Here is a 24,935-nt window from a genome sequence, read left to right on the forward strand (position 1 = left end):
CATTTGAGATATCAAAAAAGTACTCCAGAGTGTTGTTCAGCATGGGGGTGAGTAGAAAATGAAGGCTAATCATATTTTGGGTGTACTATTCCTTTAAACCATACCGGCCCCAACACTTACTCTCCGAGCTGGCTGTGACAGTAAATAACTCGAAGAACTCAAGAAGCAAAACAATGTTAACTATTTAAATGATGCATGCAGTAGGCCTTCCTTGTCATGCATATCCTTGTTACGGTTGGCATGTTGTGCAATTTTCTATTTCTTCAAACTGTAAAATCCTTGCAACACACTAAACTAGAATAAAACTAAAATGCTTTCTTTAAACCAAACTACAATGTTCCTGTTTGGAGAATTTATGTTTGAATATTTTGCAAAAATATGCTGCGAGCATGATGGGGTTTTGCATCTAAAGGCTAACGTTTCCTGTCCTACTTTCACTGCTGCCAGGTTGGGATGTTTCCCAATCTGGCAGTTTAGAATGGCAGTCTATGGGTAAAAAAAATTTGAAAGAAAGAGGAGATAAAAGGGAGATAACGATAAGATATCTTCAGTCTGCTTCATCACCTGCAGAGAGATGTGAAAAGAACAGTACAACCAAAAGATATAGTATAAGAGATACAATAAAGTAGCACCTTGATACTATAGCTGAAGTATTAGTGGTATTATTTAATCTGACATGTATGCTGTGGTAGCTGAAGATTAGAATATGGGCTTTCTGTATGGAAGTGAATCTCTAAGTACCTGGAGCCAAGCACCTAGTTGTTTGTGAGAGTGCACTTGTGCATGTAAAGTTTATCCAAGGGAAAAATGCTCAATAGAGGTTGTGAAGAGCCGAAGAGGCGCCCCTTCAGAGCACTGAGGTGAGCGCCGGAGGCCCAAAGCCCCAGAAGCCCAGAGGGACCCAAAGAGCAAAGGCGCCCAGGAGGGGCCAACCCAGGAAGAGCAGTGTTTTTAATGAATGCTGCTTATTTTAAAGGTGAACCACACAAAAAACCTTAAAGGAGAGGATTAATCCAAAACACAAATTCCAGAGATTTTCTATCACTCCAATATTTAATCTTGCTCTCGTAAATATTAACTTCTATGTTGAGCAGAACAACAAACATCTGCCAGACAACCAGTGCCATTATGCCTTCCTCTTATTTAAGCATACCATATCTACAAATAATAAAGCCACTCACCTGTGATGAACCAGGCGAAGAGAAATGTGGACACCAGTGAGTTCCAGACGGTAAAGCCCCGGCTAAGTTTTGTAGGGCCGTCACTTTCGGAGTTTGACACGCAAGGCAGGCAGGTTAGGAGATTTAGGGTTAAGCTGAAGACCCCCATCACGATCAGGTAGATTGGGATCTTTTCCTGGGCCGGACATTCGTGTAAGTATATCGCTCCTACAGGACAGAGGAGAGCTCTGTTTTTTAGAAGGCGGAGCGAAGTCGCTGAATGATAGTAGAGATGAGTACAGCTACTCACCGATCGCAATCTCAGCAATGGGGATGATGCATATCACTGCCTTTGAACATCCTGGAGAAAGAATTTAAAAAACTCAGTTTTCAGAACAGAAATGATTAAATTACCAGGAAACTGAAACTCACCCGTCGCAGCCGGGGATTTCTTAGTAGAATCTTTTACTCGACGCAATAAGCTGGCACTCATTTTGAAAGATGGCGTTTCTAACCTGTGGAGATAAAACTAACAATTGAGATACCGGTGGATATTTTTTTTCATCCTCCATGACCAAAAAAAAAAAATAGCTCAGGAACTGCAATAAAAAAGGGAACCAAAAATATTGAGACAAAAATCTCTCTAACAATGCTTAACATTTGCTTAATAAATAAAGACAGAAGACTAAGCTGAGTGTGCTGTATGTTTTTATACCTTTTTTTCCCAATTCAGGTTAGATTCAAATGATTCTAAAAACCAGCAAAAAAAATAAACATAGTGATCAGATTGTTAATTCAAGAAATTGAACTTTATTGATCTCACAGTTGAGAAATTAACTTTCTGCATTTAACCAATCCCTTTGGGGAGCAGTCTGTTATCAGGGCGCATGCATCAAGCTAATTCATTAATCTATCCTTTAATATTGATTTTCACTTTTAAAAGCTGATTGATTTTAAATGTAAAAAAAATACCACATGTAATTAGAACCAACCCAAAACAATGTTTTCTTGACAAATGTGGTTTACTGGCAGCTTTTCTATATGATTGCAATTATACCGAAATAACAGCTCCAGAAATAAGCTAAATAAATGTAAAATATGTTCTTAACGTTCTTCAGTAAACCTAATGTTAGTATTGGCTATATATCCAACATTAAATACCATATTTAAAGTAGCAGAGGCCAAGATGAACCTATACTTTAACCAAAGCCTTAATTTACAATGGAAAAACCTTTTGTCCTACATTACCCATAATGCATTGCGTTTTTTTTTTTTTTTGTTTTTTTTTTTGTTTTTACGGGGCAATAATGTATTTTATTATTTCTTATATCATAAATAATGAAAAGAAGAAAAAAGATAAAGATGTCAACTTCTGGAAAATAAACCCCGACGACTCTAAATAAACATTTTACACGGGAAAAACACCTTGGTAACGTTTTGTTTTTTCAATATTATTAAAGAGTCTTTAAAAACAAACATATCCTTTTTAAGTCAATCAGTATTTTCTGGTGTTTTCTTTTCTTTTTTGAGGCTTGACTCATAATTACAAATATGTAAGTCATATAATAACAAACATTAGCTCCTGTCTATAAAAAAAAATCTAACTGAAAAAATAAACATTAAAAATTACAAGTTAATTTCAAAACAAGACCAAACATAGAATAGTAGTCAATAGAGGGAATCTTAACCTTGAAAAGTCTAACCCAGTTTCAAAGGTTAAATTATCCTTAACATGTAGTTAAATAGATCGACTAGACAGGAAAAACTCACGTGAGCGCTGCCTTTAGGCAGTAAAGCTTACCAAGAAGATACTTGTTATAACTAGATCTAAAAGAATGTAGTCAAACGGGCGCAGAGATCCTAAAACTACGGCCTTTTCTCACAGTTTGCTCTCTTAACTCACAGCGTCTCAAGAAAAAAACACGCAAAAATGTCCTCTGTTCTCCGTGCAGCCGCTGAAAAGTCTCCGGTGAGAGTTTCCCTGAAAGAAAATCACTGATAGGAAGGAATAAGATAGAAAGAGGTCCCCTTCAAACTTTCGAGAGAAGCGTTTAAGTCCTGAATGCTGCCGCTCCCAGCTGCGCTTTGACAACCCAGCAGGTTACTGGAGCGCGCCTGCGTGCGCGTTCACGCAGTCAGCCAGAATGAGGTTACTGTTTATAAAAATAAACCACTTTCTGGCTGCTGTATCAGAGAATAATGTTTCCTAGCAGTCACGTCCTAGAAATACAAAATACTACTTTATTTATTAAACAGATTTAGAAACATTGAAGCGCATAATTAGATCAAATGAAAGAAAATGCGTCAAAATACAAAGAAAAAAAAAGTATAGTAAAAATATTTAAAATTCACAATGCAAGGCCTGAAATGGTGAACAAATATTTGTTGTGAGAGTGTTGAGTCAGTAATCAGAACCCCACTGTTGATTTTGTCAATTAAAACACTAACGTTTGTAGCTTGATATGAACAATAAAATAACCCATCGCCATTGCCTAAATGACTGAAATTGAAAATGAAGTTAAATTTTAGCTTAAATGTGAAAAAAAGCTTTTTTCTCTTCAAAAAAGAAAAAAAAGATCCAATTTATGAAGTGAAGTGTAAAATCCAACAAGAATTATTATCAAATTTGAATACATGCATTGTGTGTTGTGTTCTATACCCTAGCTGTATTGCGAGTAGTAAAATCCTGTTTGTAATACCAGTTTGAAAAAAATCAATCAATCAAAAGAAACACATTCAATTACACAAAGTTTTTACTTTGCAGCCAGCTCTTCTTATCAATTAACTTTTCAGTCTCTCTCCTCAGAGACTAAAGGGCTGGTTATGCTCCCCGAAAGAGTGTGTCGCACTGAGCTTGACGCAGGTATTTTAGAGTTATGCCCAATACTGAAGTGTGGTCACAACGCTAGAGGCACAATCACGAACTAGCTGGGGTCTAGATCCGGCCAAGGCGGTGAGGAAGTGGGGGCAAGTTTGTGCGACAGCGGAGGGACATGAGGGCGAAAAAGGGCGGGGATCCAGTTGGAAAAAGGTTCTTGCGTATCTTGCTCTTCTAGCTGGTCCAAATTATGAGTCGTTTTCCACAATGGCGGTCATACAAACAAAACAAGCCGGTAAGGTACCAAACAGGAAGAATGCATAGTGTAGAGCAGATGTAGTTTTGACCAGTCATAGGCCTCCTGTCTGCGGCACTGTCTTTGGTCACCTACAATTTTGGAGAGGTACAGCAGAGTGTCTGCGGCAGGGGCTCATTTGCATTTACTGCGACACACTCAGACGAACTGGTTTCTGAGTATAAATCAGCCTTAAGTGAGCAAAGCACAACACCAGGTTAACGGTGACATCATTTTATAAAAGTACACAGCGATTCCTCCCTCTAAGCAAGAGTGGAAAGGAATGATTGCTTATGACTGGTATGACAGTAGTATTAATCATTATTTGACAAAAACGAAAGGGTTGTTTGACATTTTATGTCTTAATTTTTTGCCTTATAATGTATGCAATAAATGGATCAGAACAGGAACAGGCAGACTCAGAAGTCCAGGAGTCCAAAGACAGTTCAGGCAAACAAGTCAGACGGGAACAGGCGGGCTCAGTGGTTGAGAGGCAGAACAGGTCAGAATCAGGAAATCAGAAACTCTAAGGAACTCTAAAAACACCTCACCACTGGCTAGAGAGAACAAAAATAATCTGCCACAGATGACTGGATGCAAGCACCTTAAATAGAGGCAGGAGCAGGTGGATCAGATGAGCAGTGATGACAAATTGAGCAGAGTTAGACTGGTGAATGGAGTTAGTAAATAAGCTAGTCATCAGCACCAAAATCATCACAGTATTGTTTTTCTTTCTTTAGGTAAAATAACAAAAGTTTTTTTATTGTTTGCATTCAACTGCTATAGTTCAGATTATTTGTAGATCTTTCTTATTTAGAGAGAGCTATACATCTCTGTGTCATGAGCTTATCAACCCCAATTCTGATCCTTAAGGTAAACTTGGTTCATAAAACAGTAAAATATATTTCTGATAAATAAGAAATGAAAAATGCTATTTCTATGCAAGAAATGTCAAATCCATTAATAATAAGAACAATGTGATCGACAGTGTCAAGGGCTGAAATAAGTCAAATAAAACTTAATTAAAGCCATATTTGTAGAGTGCAGTTTGCAAACAATAGATTAATAGGTAGATGTGCTCGCTGGGGGGGTTCTGCAGAGTTAATTACAAAATGCAACCAAATGTGCTTCTTTAGACAGAGAACCTTCTGATATGATGCCTGTATTATAAACAGGAGCAGATTTGACTATATGAACCAGATTATAATGATAGGAATTGAAATAGGATCTATTTTATACATACATATATGTATATATATATATATATATATATATTCCTGTTTTCTATACAGTTCAGTAGCTCTAACTTGTTGTATCTAATATTTAGCAAAATTCAAAGCTTGATCCTCTCCACTTTCGCTGCATGCATGAGATTACTGTTGAGTCAAGGATGCTTCCTGCAGGTTTTTCCTTAGATAGAAAAGTATGACCCAATCTGACTGTGTGATCCGGGTGAAAATAAATGCAAATTGGCCCTATATCAATAAACTGAGTTGAATAGAATGTAAACAAATTGGTGTAAAGTAACCGCATTTGTTTTAAAGAGAAAAAACAAAGCCTTAATTGAGTCAGACCATGAGAACAGTTACACATCCAGGTCATAAAAAACTCCTCCACTGTAGAACCGTTTTACATTCAAATTGCAGCTGGTATCTGTCTCCTGATAACCAAATGCTGTCAAATGAGAACAGAATGAGTACAGTATCTCTTATTAAATATCTGCTGTGAAACTGGGCTCCTGTATTGTCTAAAGCAGCGGTCCCCAACCAAAGGGCCGCGGACCGGTACTGGTCCGTCAGTCATTTGGTACCGGGCCGCACAGAAAAAAAAAAATATATATGTAATTTATTGATGATCAGAGTCTGAGTGATGTTTTATTTTGATTAATATAAAAAATTGGGGTATTCTCTCCCAATTACATCAGTCGGTGCATCTGTGCCTCTTGACACAGGTTAATTCAGGTCAAGACGCATCCTATCTATAACATCCTATCTTTGTGAAGCGAGATTTTTTGCAGTTACAGCGACTAAAACAAAGCTACGGAGCAGACTGGACATCAGGAGCGCACTTCAGTGTGTCATTGTCTCCGATTACGCCTAGATGGAACCGGCTTGTTTCGGAGAAACAAGCTCAGGGCTCCCACTAATTCAAGATAATTATGAGTTCTATTTTTATGCTGTTTGTATTTGATTTTATGCCAATCGTATCATTTTATTTGGTCATGTTTATCCTCCACACTTTAAAGGCCGGTCTGTGAAAATATTGTCTGACATATAACCGGTCCGTGGCACAAAAAAGGTTGGGGACCGCTGGTCCAAAGGATGCTTTTGATCCTTTTTATGTTCAATATCAGCCTCATTAATACTGCAGAAAGCAACATATTTGCTGGAGTTAGGTCGTTGTCTGAATATCTGATGCAAGACATGGGGAAAATACTGAGGCGATACGATAGAGGGCCCAAGTGTTGCACTGCAGTGTAGTTAGATATATGACACACATTAACTGATTAAATGTTCACATATGAATAAATAACGAGAAAAAGAAAACAGTGTGAAAAAGAGTTTTGGAAGTTTTTGAAGTTTATACAAACTTATAAGGACAAAAATCCTTTAGTTAGACACAACATGAATTTACTATTTACTACAATTTGACAAGAACAAATAATAAATAAAAATTAACATAATAATATGTATAATATTAACTTTACTCTCTCTGTAAATCACATTACAACAAATTTTCCTCTGTAGATCATAACACTCATTATCAAAAAGAATTCCTTTAAAATACTGAATAAAAATAATATACCATATAAATACATAATGTTTGTAAAACATTATCTTATGATATGTTAATATAACTTTGTGTTTATCTGCAAATATCTCTGCCAGTTTGAGATCAGTTTAAATAGTCTTTAATCTGAATAAATATTTGTGATCTAGTTTAAATTTAAAATTTGTTTTGTTCTTTTAAGGAGTTGTGACATGCAAGAGATTATTGTAATATTATGTCTCACTCATCTTTCATATTGACAGCAGCTGTCTGTGTCAGGTTTCTGTTATGTTTTTCTTTTGAGTATTCAGTCTTGCTTTACTCCTTGTTTTCTAGTGTTAGTGGTTTTATTTTTATTTTGCTGTGTTCTTTGTTTTTTTCCAGTTACTGTCCTAGTCTGAGTTCTGTTTAGTTTTCTTCTCTCCATGTTTTATAGTCCTAGTAATTTAACATTGTGTTATTTCCAGGTTTCTATTTGTTGCTCTCTGCTGCCCTCTTGTGTTCTCCTTCTTCCCTAGCTCTTTCCCTCTCTTGTTCTGTGCGCACCTGCTCCCAGTTTCCTCATTAGCCCCCTCTTTGTCTCAGTCTCCTTTAAAAGCCCTCTCTCTTCAGTTCCCCTTTGCTGGGTCCTCGTCAAACACTGCCTAACTTTGTCAAAAGTTCGTTTTGACTAGTTTTTATGTTTGATTCTTTTGGGTTTTTGGACTCCTGATTTCATGCTAGTTTGGACTTCGTTTTCATCATTGGATTTTTGGATAACCTGCCTTTGTTTTCAGTTTCCCTTTTTATTTAAATCTAAAGAAATTCACCTTTGCCTTCCTGCCTCTGCTTTTAGGTCAACACTCCATAACCAAATCCTGACAGTCTGAACTGTGGTACGATCCAAGATGGATGCTCTCTAGGCATGTCGGCCTCGCTGCAGACAGCGTCCATTGATGCGTCTACGTATAAATGTCTATGCTCACTGCACATACTGAGCTGGCCAGCTCTGCTAGCTCCTATCAAAATAACTTCTTGAGCATGAATCATCATTTTAAACACCACACTACAAAGAAAACGTTTTTTTCATGACTCATTTATTCTCGATAAAGCTTGGACTTTATTAGTATTTTCTTTAGTTTGCTAGAAATTAAAGAGCAGCTTTTGCAACCAATGCAACAGGTAGAACTGCTGTTGCTCTGAACATAATTACTGTCAATAAATGGCTTCAAAGAAACATGCATAAAAGGTTTTTTTTATTTTAATAAATTGGAATATATGTCATTAAATGAAAAATTAATTATTGTATCAAAATAAAAACAAAACTATTGATGTCATTGCACCATATTTTATAGGAAGATAAAATAATTGTAAAATTTATAGCAGCCAAAAAAATACTCTTAACACAATGAAAGGGTTCACTACTGTATATTTAATTTCCCTGACAGATACTTTTTCTTTATATTTACTTCTTCGTCCACGCAGCTGATCTTGGTACTACCATGGCAACGCTGAAGATGTTGTCACAAGTCTGTGAGGCAGATGCTGGTGGAAGTCTCCAAATGGATGCAGCCCCTTGGTCTGAAACCCATCCGCCCACCACGCAGGTCAATCACAAGGCTCCGGCTCTTCTCGGATTCCGTCGTCTGGAGTCGGGCTTCTCCGAGTAGAGAGTCCCACAGCACACCTCTGCTCCATAACTGCACATACAAAAACAAACATGCAGTTACTGTTTTTATATCCTGTTTGCCTTGAGAGACAAACCCCAAATTCATGGTGTTTTATTGGGATTTCAAGTGATACACGGGAGTTAGTGACAGGCCAAGGAGATATCACATCGCCGCGGGAAGTGGGCCCTAAAGGCAAGAGGGAGATTTTTAAAAAATGTATTGAAAATCTTTGCACAATTTATAAATTTCTTATGAATATTTCGGGAAAGGATTTTGAGTTTTTTTATTTTACTTGTATGCATATTTGGATTTTAATTTCATTATTTTAAGGCCTAATCAACTCAAGTTCACTGAAGTTACGTTGTCATGGCAACGTCAAGAGAGCTGGTGGTCTCTAAGAAGAGAGGTATCCCGCTCCTGGCAGCAGACTAGTAAAATTACATAATCTAATGACAGAAACAAAAAAGGAAATATGGCAAAGAAACGCATTGATGAGTCATCCACTCATAAGAGAATTTATCTTCTAGTATTTTAGAGTGATATTTTGATCTTGGGTTCTTTGTGTAATGGATGTGAGAAACTGTTTATCCATTAATTCATTTTCTCTCATGCTTTATCCCTGCTGGGGTCATGAAAGAACTGTTCGTTAACGTTTAAATAGTATAATAATATAATTATTTCCTTGTGGTTTGCGTAAAAGGATTCTGGAGCTAATACAGTCACATGAAAAAAAAACAGTGACTCAGGTCCATGCCTGCTGAACAAATCTACATTGTTAATGTGAAGTTTAATAAATAGCGCCTATATTCACCTTTTAACTGATGATATCTGTGTGTTACACACCCTGTTTGCGTGCACTGAAGGGTATATGACAATAAAGTGGTGAATCTCATTTTATTTTTATTGTATTTTAAAATGCCTATAGGCTCATATACTGTAGGTCTTTTATCCAAAAAAAAACCCCAAAAACATTTCACAGCACCTCCTGTTCAAAATGACCTTCAGTGACCCTGGCTGTATAAGTTCAGTTTTTCCTGTGTAACATGTCAAAATGTCAAACACTTATTGATTAAATGTTTGTGCATCGATCTGTCAGGTTGCTGGAGAAGTTTAACAGGTCAAACCTCCACAGCAATGTTAGTGTCAGGGTATCTTCTGTAGAAGATGGCTCGGAGGTTGAATTCGGGGTTTCCATCCTCTTTGAACACTCGTGTCCTGACAACGTCGCCCTCACATCGCACCACAGCGTAAACATCTGGAGCTGTAGGCCAGAGACACAAATATGGTGCAAACTAACAAAACATGACTTAGATGGCTGCATGTATGGCTAAAATGTATGTGTGTTAAGCCACCTGTCTGTTTGGGGGCTCTGAGTCCAGATGCTTTTCGGAGATGGACTGTGGTGACTACTGCATGCTGAGGTAGAAAACACTGGAACAATGATGGCAATGGCAGGTCGTTCTTCAGTTCCCTTTAACAAAACCAAAACAGAACCAGGATAATGAGCAGAACATTCAGGCAGTTGTATTGAATCTTCCCTTTGTGAACAGACATAATTAGTGAAAACGGAACCATAAACAAACCATGCAGAATCTCTGGGAAGGAAAACAATGCTTCTGTCATGCCAGCATTACAGGCTAATAAATGGTGTATCTGTTGTGTGCTTAAATGGATTTATGGTTTTGCTTTACCCTCTGGTTTTAAGTTTTACATGTTCAAGGTTTTATTTTCTGTGTTTACTGATACTCTGTGTAGCAATATGTTTTCTTTTACTGATACTCTGTGTAGCAATGTTTTTTCTTACTTTAATGGATGAAAAAAAAGAAATCAAATATAGTATATCATATATATATTCTCTTTAGTTGTCACATAGTACATGTGTAATTCCTCCTGAGGAGAATTTTGTAATAGAACTAAGTGATACTTAGTGAGAAGTATCACTTAGTTTTATATATATATATATATATATATATATATATATATGGGTAAATGCATAGAAGAAATCAATGGATGTACAAAAAAAAAAAAAACCAAAACAGAAGAATAGGACAAGAGGGAAGGCAGACAAAAATAATGCATTGTGTCAAAATAACACAAACAGAACAACAGAAAGTTCACTGCTCTTCACGAGAAATACTGCTAAAAAGTTTAACACATACAGTGTTGACTTTGTGGATCTCTTTTTTTACAGTGAGAAATATTTTGCTCCAACAAGATTAACTGCAGGACAGACTCTTGTTTCCAATCGTGTACATCTGGGTCACTTCCAGGATATTGTTTACCTCTGGTAGGAAGCTATACATCAGATAAATCAAACTTTCTGTGAATGTTATACTAAATTTATGGTCACAGAAGCTTATGTTTGTTCAGAATCAGAATCAGACATACTTTAATAATCCCATAGGGAAATTACTTAATTACTTGCATTTTTTTTTTGGCATTTTGGCTAACCTGAGTTGGACACGAGAGTGTGAGAATAGCCTCAGCAGGAAGCGTCCAGTATCGCCTGGCAGGAAGGTGGTTGGCAGCACCACATATCGACCCGGGGTCAGAGTTCCTCTGAGAGTCACGCTGCGGGAGTCCATGTAGATGGAGCTGGCTGCCTGCTCCACCACATGCTGCACTCTGCTGCAGCGGTTTACCTCCACCTGGAGATGGTTAAAGAAGGAATTACCTTTAAGAAAAGAGAACAGTTGATAATTTCTTTCTTTGTTTCTGCCTACCTTTAGCACCTCAAAGCCTATGGGCAGGTTTTCTCCTCCCCCATTTTTCTTTAAGACCCTCCTATCCTCCTGCTGCAGACAGATCAGCACCTCTTCTTCCTTCCTCTGCACCTCAAACATGAACTAAAAAAGAACGTAATGAATACTTTTGTTATATTTTGGTTGTGTTTAGACATGTCTTATTATAAGATCTACCTGTGGATTGTGCAGAAAGGTGTCCCTGTGGTTGATACATCCCCCACATCGACTCCTCCTGTCAATCTCCTCTTCTCTTTTCCTTCCTTCATCCCTTACATCATTCCCTCTCTGCTTGGTCCCTCCAGGTCTGTTGTTACTCGTATTTAGATTCAGAGTGGTGCTGCTGTACCTCTTAATGGCAGTAGGTGCTGTGGTGGGAGCAGCTGGAACTGAAGCCCACTCCCCATAGCTTTGAGTTTCTCTCCAATGAGAGCTCGGCCACAGCAGAGTCCTTTGCACCAGCCTGCACACCACCACGTCAGTAAAGTAGCCGCAGAAGTCCTGGAAATCCATCCTGTTTGGATACAAATCAGCATGAACACTCTTGAAATTTTAGAAAAAAGAATATCCACCTTATTTAAGTAAACATATATGTTTTAGTGTTTTAATTTAGATAACTGGTACCAGAACTCCCCAACATCTCGGACAACAATCCCCATCTTCTCCCTCTCTGCACGGCTCAGCTGCTGCCACTGCTCTGACCTGCAGGGGGAGTGCAGCAACAACACAATATTAGCTTTTATCAGTTGGATTTAGGTAAAATTATTTATTCCCCTTTATTCTTCATTACCAATAACTTCAAAATGTTAATATTTTTGGATTTCATGACAGGTTTATTGTATTCATTATTTCACATTCAGTGCATCATTAAGAGTGTAGGATAAAATGGTGCACAGACCCCCCCTTAAAAAAACAGAATATGCAATTATTCTACTGGGACTATTTTATCAACACATAAAAAAGAAAATTAACACTGTACACACCATCCCTGTTGGAAGGTATGGGAGTGGCAGCATCATGCTTAGGTTATTCTTTTTTAAAATTCAGGACAATGTATGGAGCTAAATACAGGGAAATGCTGAAAGATAATCTATTGCTGGAGGCAGTCTTAGATCTTCAACAATCAGACCAAACGTTTGCAAATGTTAAAATAAAAACTGCATGTGTGCAATTAGTGGGCATGATTTGGCTGAATCTACTGAGACTGTCTGCATAATTGATAACGGGTGCAGACGTGGTGAAGATTACAATATGATATTAATACTGAGTCTTTGATCTGTTATGATATTAACTCAAATACTTTTCTTACTAATTTTTTAAGGTGGAGTGCTAGAAAAGAATCAAGTTATATTACTCAGAGAAAAATAGTTAACAACAATAAGTATAAGAACAACTAACCAATCTATTATGAATACAGTGGTTACAGAAACTTTAAGAAGAAGCGTAAGTAAGCTGGGCATTTCTAGAAGCATGCAGGTCAATATCTACTTACACTAAAAGTATGTCTGATATTGGACCAGTTTTCATATTATTATCAGATAGGGACATCCCTAACTAAGATTACAAATGCCAAGGTGCAAGAGGGTAACATCTTTTGCATGTTATTCTCCTGTTTCTCATTGTACCAATCCCTCCTTCCTGTAACAGTAGACAATTTTGTTTTGATTATGCACATATGATCCGCAAAATCATGAAACTCAACATGCTAAATGTCTTAAACCTATTTTGCTCATGTCACATTTCTGGCTTCTCCTAGTATGTAGATAAGCTTTGCACGTGCTATCAAGTCTAAATTTATTTCAACAAACCTAAATTTTAATACTGAAGGGTTTAAGACATGATGATTAATGTCTCCAACTGTGTTTCCTCTGCAAGGTACAGTTTTATAAATATGCTATGTGGGTACAGAGAAATGTCAAATCATGTCCAGTTATTAAAAATGAACATCTTCTAATGGACTGTCACAGAAACTGAGGTTAAAGTGTAAAAAAAGCTTCTGTTTAGTAAAGTAACACCACCATAATTTTATCATGGTATGCACCATTGAGTATGCACTGAATCATGGAAAAACAAGGTGTGCAGTCGTTATGATTAAATAAATAAGAAAAAAACAAAGAGGTGAGAACATCCTTACTGAGCGCAGGATGAAAAAAATCTTTATTTAAGGGGAAAAAAAACGTAACCCTCAAATGTAATATCTGACTTTGATAAGATCTTCAATCGTTTAAGCTTTTATCATGTGAACTTTCTGCCTATTTGTTTTATATAAGATTCAAGACATGATTGTATTTATAAATTGTATATGCTGTTTAGTGTCTGTAATAATTTCTCTTTTTGTACAGGCATTTGATAGAAACCTATTACATTTTATCTCATAGATCAGGACAAAACTAAATATACCGTATTGGTGTCAATGGACTACTCTATATGAAAACACTTGATATGTTAGACGACCTAAATAAAGTTAAGAAAGACATCCATCGAAGTAGCTGTGATGTGTATTAAAAAAATGTATATTGACTGACTGTATCGGTCCAATCTGAGTTGTTTTTGCAGTAACGAATGAGCAACAATTTTAGTCTTTAAATGTATGAAGCAGTTGAAGACACCCAAGCAGATCTCTGGCTGTGATTGCAGTCGAAGGTGTTTTTATAAGATATTAAGACAGTGAAACTTGAATTACTTTTAATTATATACCTATATCCCCTGCTGTATGTTAATCTATCACATAAGATTACAATAAAAACAATAAATTATATACTGTATATGTATACTGTGACAAAAAGAGAAAAGATCCCAGGAGTGTGAATACATTTGCAAGGTGCTATAGATGAGCCTGACTGTGAAAACATTGACAGAGCATAAGAAATAAACAAGTAGTGTTTTAACTTCTGGAAAGCTTTACTGGTCCTTGGTGGCCATTTCCAGAGTTTCTCAGACTTTCATAATGTAAACAACAGATGTTTCCTTGTAAAACTTTTCCATAACTGCTGTAAAACATCTGAAATTGTCCAGAAAAGTTGCAGTGGCATTGTAAAACGCTGTGAACGTTGAGGGTTTATTCCTAACGCTCCAACAAAGCGTTTTCAGCAGTCAGAAGAAAAGTTTTCAAAGCATTCTCACCCCTGACTCCAGGCCCCCTTCCAGTCCGTGGTCCCCCACGGGTTCCTCATGCGCACCATAAAGAGACGGGACGTCCCGTCTGTCCTGAGCAGATTCTCCACCAGCCTCACCTTCCTCACCGCTGTGATGCCATAGGCATGCCCACGTACGAGCCCACAGTCCAACACCGACTCCACTGTCTCCCCCTCTGCTGGCTGACAAATGTGAAGCAAACTGAAAATGCAGGACAGTATAAATTCTGAACTTTGAAGAACCGCAGGATAAAAAAGCCCTACCCGGATGGAACAGGTGATGAGGGATTTGTGCTCATGGACTTTAGCTAATGTCTGGAAGAGTGCCTTCCTCTGCTCTCTGTGCATGCTGAGGGCCTCACAGTCCAGGCTGAGAGGCTCTGAAACCCCTCCAGTGAAGTCGATGAGGGCCTCTGCAGTGTTTCCTCCCTCTAAAGCCTCATAGCAGCCATTTAATCTGAAATCAAACTGGTTCAGTGAGCCCTGCTTGACATAAATTAATCAATTTCCAAATTTCATTTAATTAATTTATGAGAAAGTTTGTAGATTTGTAATAGTTCTGAATAATTATTTAAAGATACACAAAAGTCCATCTTTTGCAGTTTAAATGTTGTGGATTTTCCCTAATCATCAAAGGTTCACAATTATACATACAGGCTCAATTTTACACACATATTTCTAGCAAAATTCCACTTAAGTGCTTGTTTGCCAATACTTTTTTAATTCTCTGTAGGATGATCATTCCAGAAGTGAAATTATAGGCTACTTTAAGATTCATAAACTAAAAAAAATTGTGGATGTTTCTATGAGGCTTGCTTTCATGTTAGCAGTAGTGATGCACCGATACCGATACTGCACTAAAATGGTGGTATCGGTATCGTCGAGTACCAACAAATAGGGCACCGATACCATTTTGAGAGCCATAAGTTTATTCAACTATTATCACCCATTCCTGGTAGGCAATAAAAGGTTCTACTGGATTCACTTTGTATTAGATTTTTTCCTGCTTCACAAAGGTAGGCAGCGGCTTGACAAAGCCATGATGGCAATTATTTTACATTATTACGGTATCGGTATTGGCCGATACTGCACAGCCAGGTATCGGGTATTGGTATTGGGGCCAAAAAATGTCATCCGCGCAACACTAGTTAGCAGTATTTTGCACAGACTTCTGCAACCTATCCTTTTTCCTATTGTGATAGAATATTCTAAAATGTTTTTGTCGGCATTTACCATAAAGGTTTCTCCTAAAGATGTCACGCTAGTCCAAGATGCTAGCTCTTATTTCCAGCTGATCTAGAAAATGTATAGCTGGCCTACTTTAAACAAGTTCGTTTCTAAGAAGAACTAGTTCTAAACTCAGTTCAAATGAATTGATTCTTGCTCAGAGTTAATTTCCTAAATTTGTTAAAGGTATAGAGGAGGATCTTTTATTTCTGAGTAGATCATCAAAATAAGTGCTCCTCTTCATCGTCAATCATTCTGATGATATGTTTACGTAAGGCCGTTCCTACGTGCTTGTCTAAAAATCAGCTATCTATTTGTGCGCATGCACACTTTCAGGCGTATATCTGTGTATCGGTTTCAGCTCTCCTCTGAAAGCATTATGGGATTTTGCTGTCACAGCCGCCCGCTGTTGCCAAAGGCTGTCACTACCCAGCAGCGGGGATGTAACATTTAAGATGGTGCAGGCCCCGCGCAGCGGAGGAGGAGTTACATGACCAACAGGGAACAAAAAGCGGTGATAATCTGTCCGAATGGTCACTTAACTAAGTTGATTATAAAGTCCACTATATAGTCCCCGCTCTATATAGTGATTGAGGGATTTAGGGGTTAGGGCAGACATTCAGGCACGGTAGGTTTGTATGACCTATGAGAACAGCAGGAGCGTACAGGAGTGGGTACAGGGTTGTGCATGTGCTTTTTTTTTTAAACACAGTGTCTTAAAAAATTCCGTAAAATCGTCTACAATACCTTCAAATTAAGTTGATGGCTCAAACCTTAATGGGTTCTTGTTCCTTTATTATAAATCATTGACCATCAGTTTGCATTGCACTATAGGCAGTGTTGATTTTTAAGAACAAAGATGGCTGCCAGGCTTTAAAAACTTTAATTTTCATATCCATATGAGGGGAAATATGGGAAAGCAAGAGATTTAATCACATTTAAGAGTAGAAAACTCTCCCGGTCCATTAGATATAGTTTTTCTACTTCTGCTTACTTGGCGTAGGCTTTCTCCAACAGAGCGCTCCAAAACTCTCTTGGTGTTGCTGAGCGACAGAAGAGCAGGACTCCATCCTGATTGACCGGCAAACGGTCATCCACCACAACATCCACCCAATTTCCAAAGCGCCAAAACCTAAAATGGAAGATCCCTGCATACAAGTCTGGGCGCTTTGGGTTCCATTCCTGATCCACGTGGTCAGGAATGACCTTGAATGGGGAGAAGCGAAGGGAATGAAAGTTAACATTAGAGGAAAGGGTAGAGGTGGGAGATCGAGATAAAACAGGAGCAAGTCTGAAGGGAGAACCTTCTTCCACAGTGACGGCTCAGATGCCAGGCAGGAAATGGCTGCCACCATCCAGCAGTTACCCAGACTGCCTTGGTGCAAGTCACGAGTGCTGATACCATCCACAAACAAACGAGGGTCTTTGCATATTTCCTAAATAGATGAGAAAGGAAAGAAGGTCCAAGTTAGAAAATAAACATCGGACCAACTTTGGGAAGCAAATATTGTTTGCCAAATGCCACCAATGTGATCTTTTTAAGGAGAAGTGGAGGGATAGGGCTAAATGTGGATGAGCAGTGGAGGTTTAACGGGGGTGTGGTCAGAATGAGACACAGTGGCAGCCAGCTTAGCCAATAGCCTTATTGAAGCATGGATATTAAGCAGATCGATGCTAATAGTTATGCCACTGATAGAGATTTTGAGGTGTAATATTTTTTCCCCTTTTGATTCTGGAGGGCAGAGCCTTTGACGGCAGGAAGACCTCAGACACTATCTCTGGATAAGCTGAAATGGAAATTTCGCCCCACTGGTGTGCTGTTCCAGGCGGGTGACCAATAAAGTCTCTTTTAATCTTGGAGACCAACGTAGGCTTTTAGGAGCCCAGTGGGCTGAGGCCTTATCAGTTCAAGGTGCTGACTTAGCAATGCGCAAAGCCAGTACTGGTGAGGGATGTGTCCGAGGGAGCTGAATATGGGATATGGTGAGTCTGTCCAACTGACGTAGACCCGTACCAACACCTGCCGCTTGAACCACGATGAAAACTCAACTGCCATAGCGAACTTTCAACCACTTAAAGCAGCACTGAAATGGTTTTGCAACAAATATTAAAGAACTAAAATAAATGACATCATTACATAGAGCCAGCTTGTATAGTTTGGATTGTAGGAGGAAGTCAGAGTACCCGGAGAGCACCTATGCATGCAGGGGCTTGATCTGAATCCCTGGATGTTTTTTTTTTTCTGCATGGAGTTTGATCCAGGATCTTGCTGCTACACGGCAACAATATCAACCATGCACCACCATGCAGTCCAACTTTAAAAACTCTAGAATAAAATTCCTGGCTTTATATATAAACAATGACTAGAAAGAAATATAAAATTTGAACACGTACACCTGAACCACTCAAATAAAACACCCATTGTGGACCATTAAATCACAATAAACCTGTAGTACACTGTTGTCAAAGTTTGGGGCTTTTGTTAAAATAAAAATGGTTGGTTTAACTGGAGTTTTCAGATACAGTGACTGAACAGACATCAGTACACTGTGATAAAAACAGCCAGTCTATTTACACCACTGCAGCTTTTTGAGAGCACAGTTTTCTCAGCACAACTGTAGACACTAGAAACTCACTGATATGACTCTCCATCTACATCTCCTCTGAGGGATACTGTTTCACTGCCTGACAACCTCTCTAATTATAGAAAGTGCTTTAATTAATCCCCTCCGTTGAAATGCAGTATGCTGAAGCTACATCTTAATTTAGATCAGGGATGAGAAGTGATGGATTTATCAAATTAGGAGCCAAGCATTTGCTAAAAAAGGTTTGAGTTATTTTTGGAGACTTTTAGTCCATGTCAAACTCACCTTCGGCCTCTTCCAAGTCACTCCAGGTGGGGGCGCCCTCTTATAGAATAGGGATTGGTTGGTGGCAGGAAACAATGGGTCTTTAAAGAGCGCTCCTCGACGCAGGCAGGAGCGCCTCAGCTTGTTGAAGCTCTGTCCCTGGAAGTCATTCACTGCTTCCAGCATTCTCAGATCAAATGACTGAAATAAAGTCGGAAAGGCAATGATAAAAGGATAGCCTATTTGGAAAAGAAGAAAGTTACAAATCTTCAGGAGGAGCTTTTCTCTTGATTCTTTGACACTGGTGATCCAGTAGCTGATTTTGACTTAATGGTTCATCAATTGTAAGGTATTGCACCAAACTCCCTTTCAATTGAAATTGATAGTTTGGGTAAAATGGTGGAAACTAGATTGGATTGATTGGATTTGGGGTTGATAAAGCAGGATAACATTAGCCAACCAAAATACACAATATATTATGCTTAATGGTAGGATCACTATCGGGGAAAGCATTCCTCCATATTTTCATCCTTAGCCATCAGGGTCATGGTGGGGCTGTTGACTATGTTTCCACCCGTCCATTGGGGTACAACATGCACAGGTTGCCAGGGCAACACAGAGACATTCAAACATGCTCGCACACACAACTAAGGATATTTTTTTAGATATCATTTATCCAAACAGTCATGTTTTTGGGCTTTGGAGTACCCAGAGAGAACCCACTGATGCACCGGGAGAACATACAATCTCCATGCAGAAAGAACCTTGGCCTGGACCTAACCTAGGACCTTCTTGTTGCAGGGCAACATTGCTACAAACTGCACCACCATCCAGCCTACGAGTGGAACAATAATATGAATTTTGTTTCCTAATTATGGTTAAAAAGGGATACATTTTCTAATAAAAAATGTAATAACCTGATTGACTGTTGGTGTGTAACTTGCTGAGGAGCATTTAAACTAATATGAGTTTGGCTGTATGTATATATTTAGGCCTAAATTTATAATTTTGTGAGGAAATCCATAGAAATTTAATACCTCTGTAGTGTGTTAGCTGCTGGTTTGCTTTAAAAGGTCTGTAAGACAATAAGAAAGTCAAACCAGGTTCATTTAGGATCTTTTATGATGCTTTAAGTCTGTCTCAGTTACACTGTGTTTTGTTTGAATGTTTTGGCTGCACGGGGCCACAGTCTGTAGCACTGTTGCCTTGCAGCTAGAAGGTTCTGGGTTTAATTCCCGGCCTAGTGTCTTTCTGCATGGAGTTTGCATGTTCTCTCCATGCATGTATGGGTTCTCTCTAGGTACTCTGGCTTCCTCCCACATGACATGTCCAAAAACATGACTGATAGGTTAATTTACATCTCTAATTGGTCCTTAGGCATGAGTGTTTGTGCAAGGTTGTATCTATGTGATTCTCTGTGATGGACTGCTGACCCGTCCAGGGTGTACCCTCCCTTTCACCATAGATGCTGGAGATAGGCACCCGCCCCACTGTGACCATGAAGGCTGGAGTGGGAGAAAATGGATGGATGGATGTTTTGTCTTCTGTACAAAGACAGAGATTTCTATCCTTAACAACCGTCACTAGTAATTCTTTGATTTTCCAAAGTACATTTGGAAATAATAAAGTTTGATAATGTGTTGTTGGGGTACTTCATTCCCACAGACATCGTAGCCAACAGCTGAAATGCATCTAATTACAGCAGCATGTAATAACACTTGCAACATGTGTATGCTTGTGCACTACTATGAAATGTAGCTTTCACTCAGGAAGTTAGGTTGAATGTTTTTTTTTTTTTTTGTGGATCCTTGTTGTTGTTTCTTTCTTACCTGGATTAGCATTGTAGTGATCTTTATCACTGAAAATAAAGACTGAAAGTGGGGGAATAATTTAGAATCTTTCTTTGCTAAGCAATATGTATTAAGGAAAATGAAAGGCTCACAGAAAAGTAAAAAAAAAAAAAAAACTGAACATATTTTGCTTAAATTCCTCCAACATAATGTACAGCTGTTGGAAATATCTGTTGGACGTTCATGTATTAGTAATCTTTGAGCTGCATTGGTAAATATTGCATATGTAAATGTGTGTGCTTACTTAAGGTAATAGCATGAAAAGCTGTGGTGGGGCATGCCAGCAAAAAACTCTGAGCCTGTTTGGAGTCACATCGCTTCTGTCACTGTGCTCAGGATGAAATTCAGAGCAGACAGATGGAGCAGCCTGCAGGAAAAAATAATAACAAAAAAGGAAATATTAATAAATAATTATAAAAAAATAGCATCAGGTATTGGCTATTGTCTATTTTGATTAAAGAAATGCTTGTCAAAAAAGTTTGCATGCTTCCCCTTGCATGTTTTTTTTTTTGTTGATTTATCCTTTTGTTCCAGGTCTTTAAGTTTGGAAGGCATCCCAATGAATTTTAATTTTTTTACATTTTCACAAAAAAAGTATTTGCAAAGCATATTTCTTTGCAACTATTACCACCTTATTACATACTTTAAACCTAAATGTGTGATATATGTATATGTATATGTGTATGAATGATTTTAAAGATAACTGCATCTAGGATTTGTGCAATAATTTCTTTAAAACGTTACAAAAAAAAAAAACTAATAAAAAAGATCTTAAAGCATGCAGATCCAAAGTTTGAAATACATTTCTCCTCAGATTGGCTGCTGGGCTTGATATCATTGTTCTGTTGGTGACCCATTTGGAGTAAGTTTAAGCTGCCAAGCAGACAGCCTCAAATTTGACCCCGAAAAAACTTGGCTTATGTAGTTTACCTGCTAATAGGATATTACAAAGGAAGATAGACATGTTTAAGTTTTTGCAGTTTCTTCATTAAACCCAGCAAATTGATTAGCAATTGCTAATTGCAATTATATCAGAAACTATCATGACCTTGGCATTGGTGACTTGCTTAATGGTTCTTCCATTCACCTGTCTAGCTCCACCCAGTTTATCATCACTGTTGATCTTATTAACCCACTCCTGCCTCTATTTAAGCTGCTTTATCCCAGTCATCAGTGCCAGATTATCGGTCTCCGCCAGTCACGTGACTTTTGTTGCTAAGACGCCATTTTAGGTGGAAAAGGCGTAGTGTAAACAACCGCAGCATAGCTAAACGAAGGACTAAAGGCCCGTTTACATAGCAGCCTGTCCAAGATAAGTCATTACAGTTAACATAAGCCTGAAAACAGGGGCGGATTTAGGAAAATCGGTCTCCGCCAGTCACGTGACATTTGTTGCTAAGACGCCATTTTAGGTGGAAAAGGCGTAGTGTACCGCGCCCGAGGTAAACAATTGACGTCACTTGGCGGAGACCGATTTGAGCCTTTGTTGAGAGTTCTCTAGCGCACCTTTTGTTGTTCTGATTGGCTGATCCAGACCAGTTCTGCCCTTTGACTTTTGAGCCCGCCCATTCCTGCTTCGGATTTGTTTGCCTGATCTGTCTTTGGACTCCTGCTGGTTTCTGCCTGTGGACTGAACCTGGACCTGACTCTTGACTTCGACTTGGATTTCCCGTCGGTACCTCTTCGGATCTTTGATCTTCTGGTCTGGACTCCTGTTAAACTCTTCGACACCGGCTTTGGCTTCGTCTTCCGAAAAGTCCCACTTTCCTTCGTCTGCTTGGATCTGAATGTCAGCCAGTTTAGCAGCCTTCAGACTCCTGCTCCTGGCGGCGTTTGCTGTGTGCTGTTGTATACCATCCGGCTGGATTCCACTCCTTCTTCTGGGCACAGACTGAACTCTAAAACCATGTTTGCGACTCACGCTCGTAATTGTGGTCACTAACCTGAGTTTTCCCTACACAGAAATTCCGGCCTTTGACGCCCTTGTTGCTGAGTTGCAGATCCGACGTATTTCGTGAATCACGCTTATCTGTCTGCTTCGAATTCTGGGTTCTCAGTTCTGAGCCTTGACAGAAACATATTAACCTTGTGTAAACCAAGAATTCTCCTGCAAAACAACATTAACAATTTAACATAACAATTTAATTAAGAAAAAGAATAATTTTAACCAGCTTTGACATCTATGTCTATTTAATGGCCAGCAGTTTATTTTTTTTATAATGAAGGATTTTATCTCATCTTGTCTTGTTCTTTGTTATACATTACATTGACTAAGAAGCTTGGAAGGATGCAAGACATTTGGACATTTTCTCCCACTAGTTTTTTACTCCTATATATCATAATTCATGGAAGAAGAGTAACTTGAGACTTTAACATTTCTAACAACCCTGTCCTCAGAGCCTGTCCAGCACATTTGGTGCCTTAAGATGATAAAAATGTATTTATTATCTGTAAATTTAAATAAAAAGAGTAAAACTAGAATTTTCTTATTTCCTTGTTTGAGCTTTTGTGTTTAAGTCACAATTTATTCAGTGTTTCTAGTGTGTGAGGTGAAGGTGGGGTGTTTCTGTGTAACTCAATCTCCCTCAACACAGACAACAGACATATGGTCACCAGGCAGGATGACATAACAGTTGCAGCTGGGAATAACCTCACACCTATAAAATATATGCTTATTGCTGTTAATCTTATGTTTCTGATACTTTATCTTCACACATCTGCGTCTAAACGTCCACGCCTCAGCATAAACAAGGGTGTTCTCTAAGAGTTCTGGCTTCACTTACTTATCCTTCCGGTGGTCTGTCAGGTATTCGTGCCCACGCCTCTATCTTCTTTCTGATGTCTCCTCCATCCAGTCCTCATCTCGCCATGGTTGGTTCCTCCAGCTCACCTTCTGCCCTCAGGTTTTCCCTTCTCTGCTGTGTCTCCCTCACACACCCCTGAAGGATCGGTTGCTGGTGAGCGTGCTGCCCCTGTCACATGAGAAACCAAGAGCCTGACACCTTATGCTTTAACTGCTTCGCTGCCAAATGTCATGTTGATTGGATGTAAAATTTACACGTTTGAGCAGCGGACACCAAAAAGTGCTGAAATAGCTAAATTAGGCCATTCAGCTAATTTTAGCCTGAGATTATTTTAGGAAACACTTAAAGGGACCAAACTGACATTAAACGATTGAATCATATCCAGAATATAAAAAAAGACTGACTTCTATTCATTTTAATAACTGACCCCTTAATATAGGCTCTGGAATAAATACTGAAGCTCTTAACATCCAAATATTTATAACTTTACATTCACTTCATTATTTCTGCAACAATCAAAGTAATCCACATATATAAGAAAAAAACAAGTAAAATCGATTCAGAAATTGGGTTATGGTTAAATTTGGGGTTATTGTTCTTCTTTTGGTAATAACCAACTTATGGAGAAACATGTATAATTGTTCAGGGGGGATTTGGGGTCATTCTTTTATTTTATTTACAGCTGTTTTCAGATCTTAAAGACACTCTGCATAATAACCTTCTGTTCTTTCCTAGCTTTTTAGCAAGTGAACCCAGATGTTGAAAGTTAATTTGACTGAGTAATTGAAGCTCATTGTTCTGTAAATTACAGCAAATTTGAAAACTTAAACCTTGGACTTAATTTGAATTATTTGTGTATAATATCAATGACAGACTGCTGCACCCTAAATGCACCAGGGAGCGTTATCACAGATCCTTCCTCCCAGCAGCTGTAAGACTGTATAACCATCATTGTTACCAATAATCTCAATAAGTTGCTACTTTCATGCTGATTTTTGCACAGTTTCTGTGTTAGTTATTTAATAACATACTGCTGTCATTTTTGCACATCTCTGGTGTTGCTGCTATTTTCACATAACCATTGCTATAAAAATGTCCACAACCGTATATTATTTATTCTACAGATCCACAGTATATATATTGTAAAATCACTGTAGAGTACAACATTGTTTAATTTATAGCTCTGTCGCTTATTTTGTTATTTTTATAAACGTTTTAAGGACCACGTTTCTGTGGTCATTTTTGCTGTCATATTTGCTGCTGTAACACCTAAATTTCCCCATTGTTGGACAATAAAGGGATTTCTGTTCTATCCTAGCTGCAATGTTTTTAATTAATGTAACATATTCTTGTGTTTTTTGAGTAAATTTAAGTTAAACCTTGGACTTGCATTTATTAAACGTAGGCATATAAAGAGAAACTGAACTGTAGTAGGGAGGTAATGGGGTAGTCTTGACAATAAGTTCGCTTTAGCCTTGGGTGGTTCTAGACTGGAGCAAACAGGGACCAGTGCACCTGTAGAACTGGTATTGGCCCCTGTAATGGTATAATACTAAAATGTATCATGATGATGTGTGCTGGCCCTGAAACCAGAACTGAAAGGTCCCTTGAGTATTTTTTTCTTTTTTTTTTTTTTTTT

The 24,935-nt window shown here is 38.3% G+C and overlaps 1 protein-coding gene across 2 annotated transcripts; it reads right to left on the minus strand.

Moving 5' to 3' along the window:
* Positions 1-8,241: 8,241 nt before the first annotated feature.
* Positions 8,242-23,418, minus strand: LOC107087755 (calpain-5-like). 2 transcript variants are annotated; one of them, XM_015379492.1, is made up of 14 exons: positions 23,276-23,418; positions 20,737-20,859; positions 18,664-18,843; positions 17,098-17,229; positions 16,788-16,999; positions 14,831-15,023; positions 14,556-14,749; positions 12,057-12,134; positions 11,610-11,946; positions 11,415-11,537; positions 11,143-11,339; positions 10,044-10,162; positions 9,816-9,952; positions 8,242-8,721 (listed from the first exon to the last, which is right to left on the minus strand). In XM_015379492.1, the coding sequence occupies exons 3-14, from the start codon at positions 18,826-18,828 to the stop codon at positions 8,545-8,547; spliced, it is 2,064 nt and encodes a 687-aa protein (XP_015234978.1). In that variant the 5' UTR covers positions 18,829-18,843; positions 20,737-20,859; positions 23,276-23,418; the 3' UTR covers positions 8,242-8,544. The 2 variants fall into 2 exon arrangements, with proteins under 2 accessions (XP_015234978.1, XP_015234979.1); XM_015379493.1 differs by lacking the exon at positions 20,737-20,859.
* Positions 23,419-24,935: the final 1,517 nt, after the last annotated feature.

The sequence above is a fragment of the Cyprinodon variegatus genome, unplaced genomic scaffold, assembly GCF_000732505.1.
Source record: "Cyprinodon variegatus isolate N-32 unplaced genomic scaffold, C_variegatus-1.0 Scaffold193, whole genome shotgun sequence".
In the NCBI taxonomy this organism is placed as follows: domain Eukaryota; kingdom Metazoa; phylum Chordata; class Actinopteri; order Cyprinodontiformes; family Cyprinodontidae; genus Cyprinodon; species Cyprinodon variegatus.

Coding starts and splice junctions, on each gene's coding strand:
- LOC107087755 (XM_015379493.1), bottom strand. CDS start 18,828: ATGCTGGAAGCAGTGAATGACTTCCAGGGACAGAGCTTCAACAAGCTG. Junction 12,135..14,555: donor AAGGGGGCCTGGAGTCAGGG/GTGAGAATGCTT, acceptor CTCCCCCTGCAG/GTCAGAGCAGTGGCAGCAGC. Junction 9,953..10,043: donor CAGAGCCCCCAAACAGACAG/GTGGCTTAACAC, acceptor TCTGGCCTACAG/CTCCAGATGTTTACGCTGTG.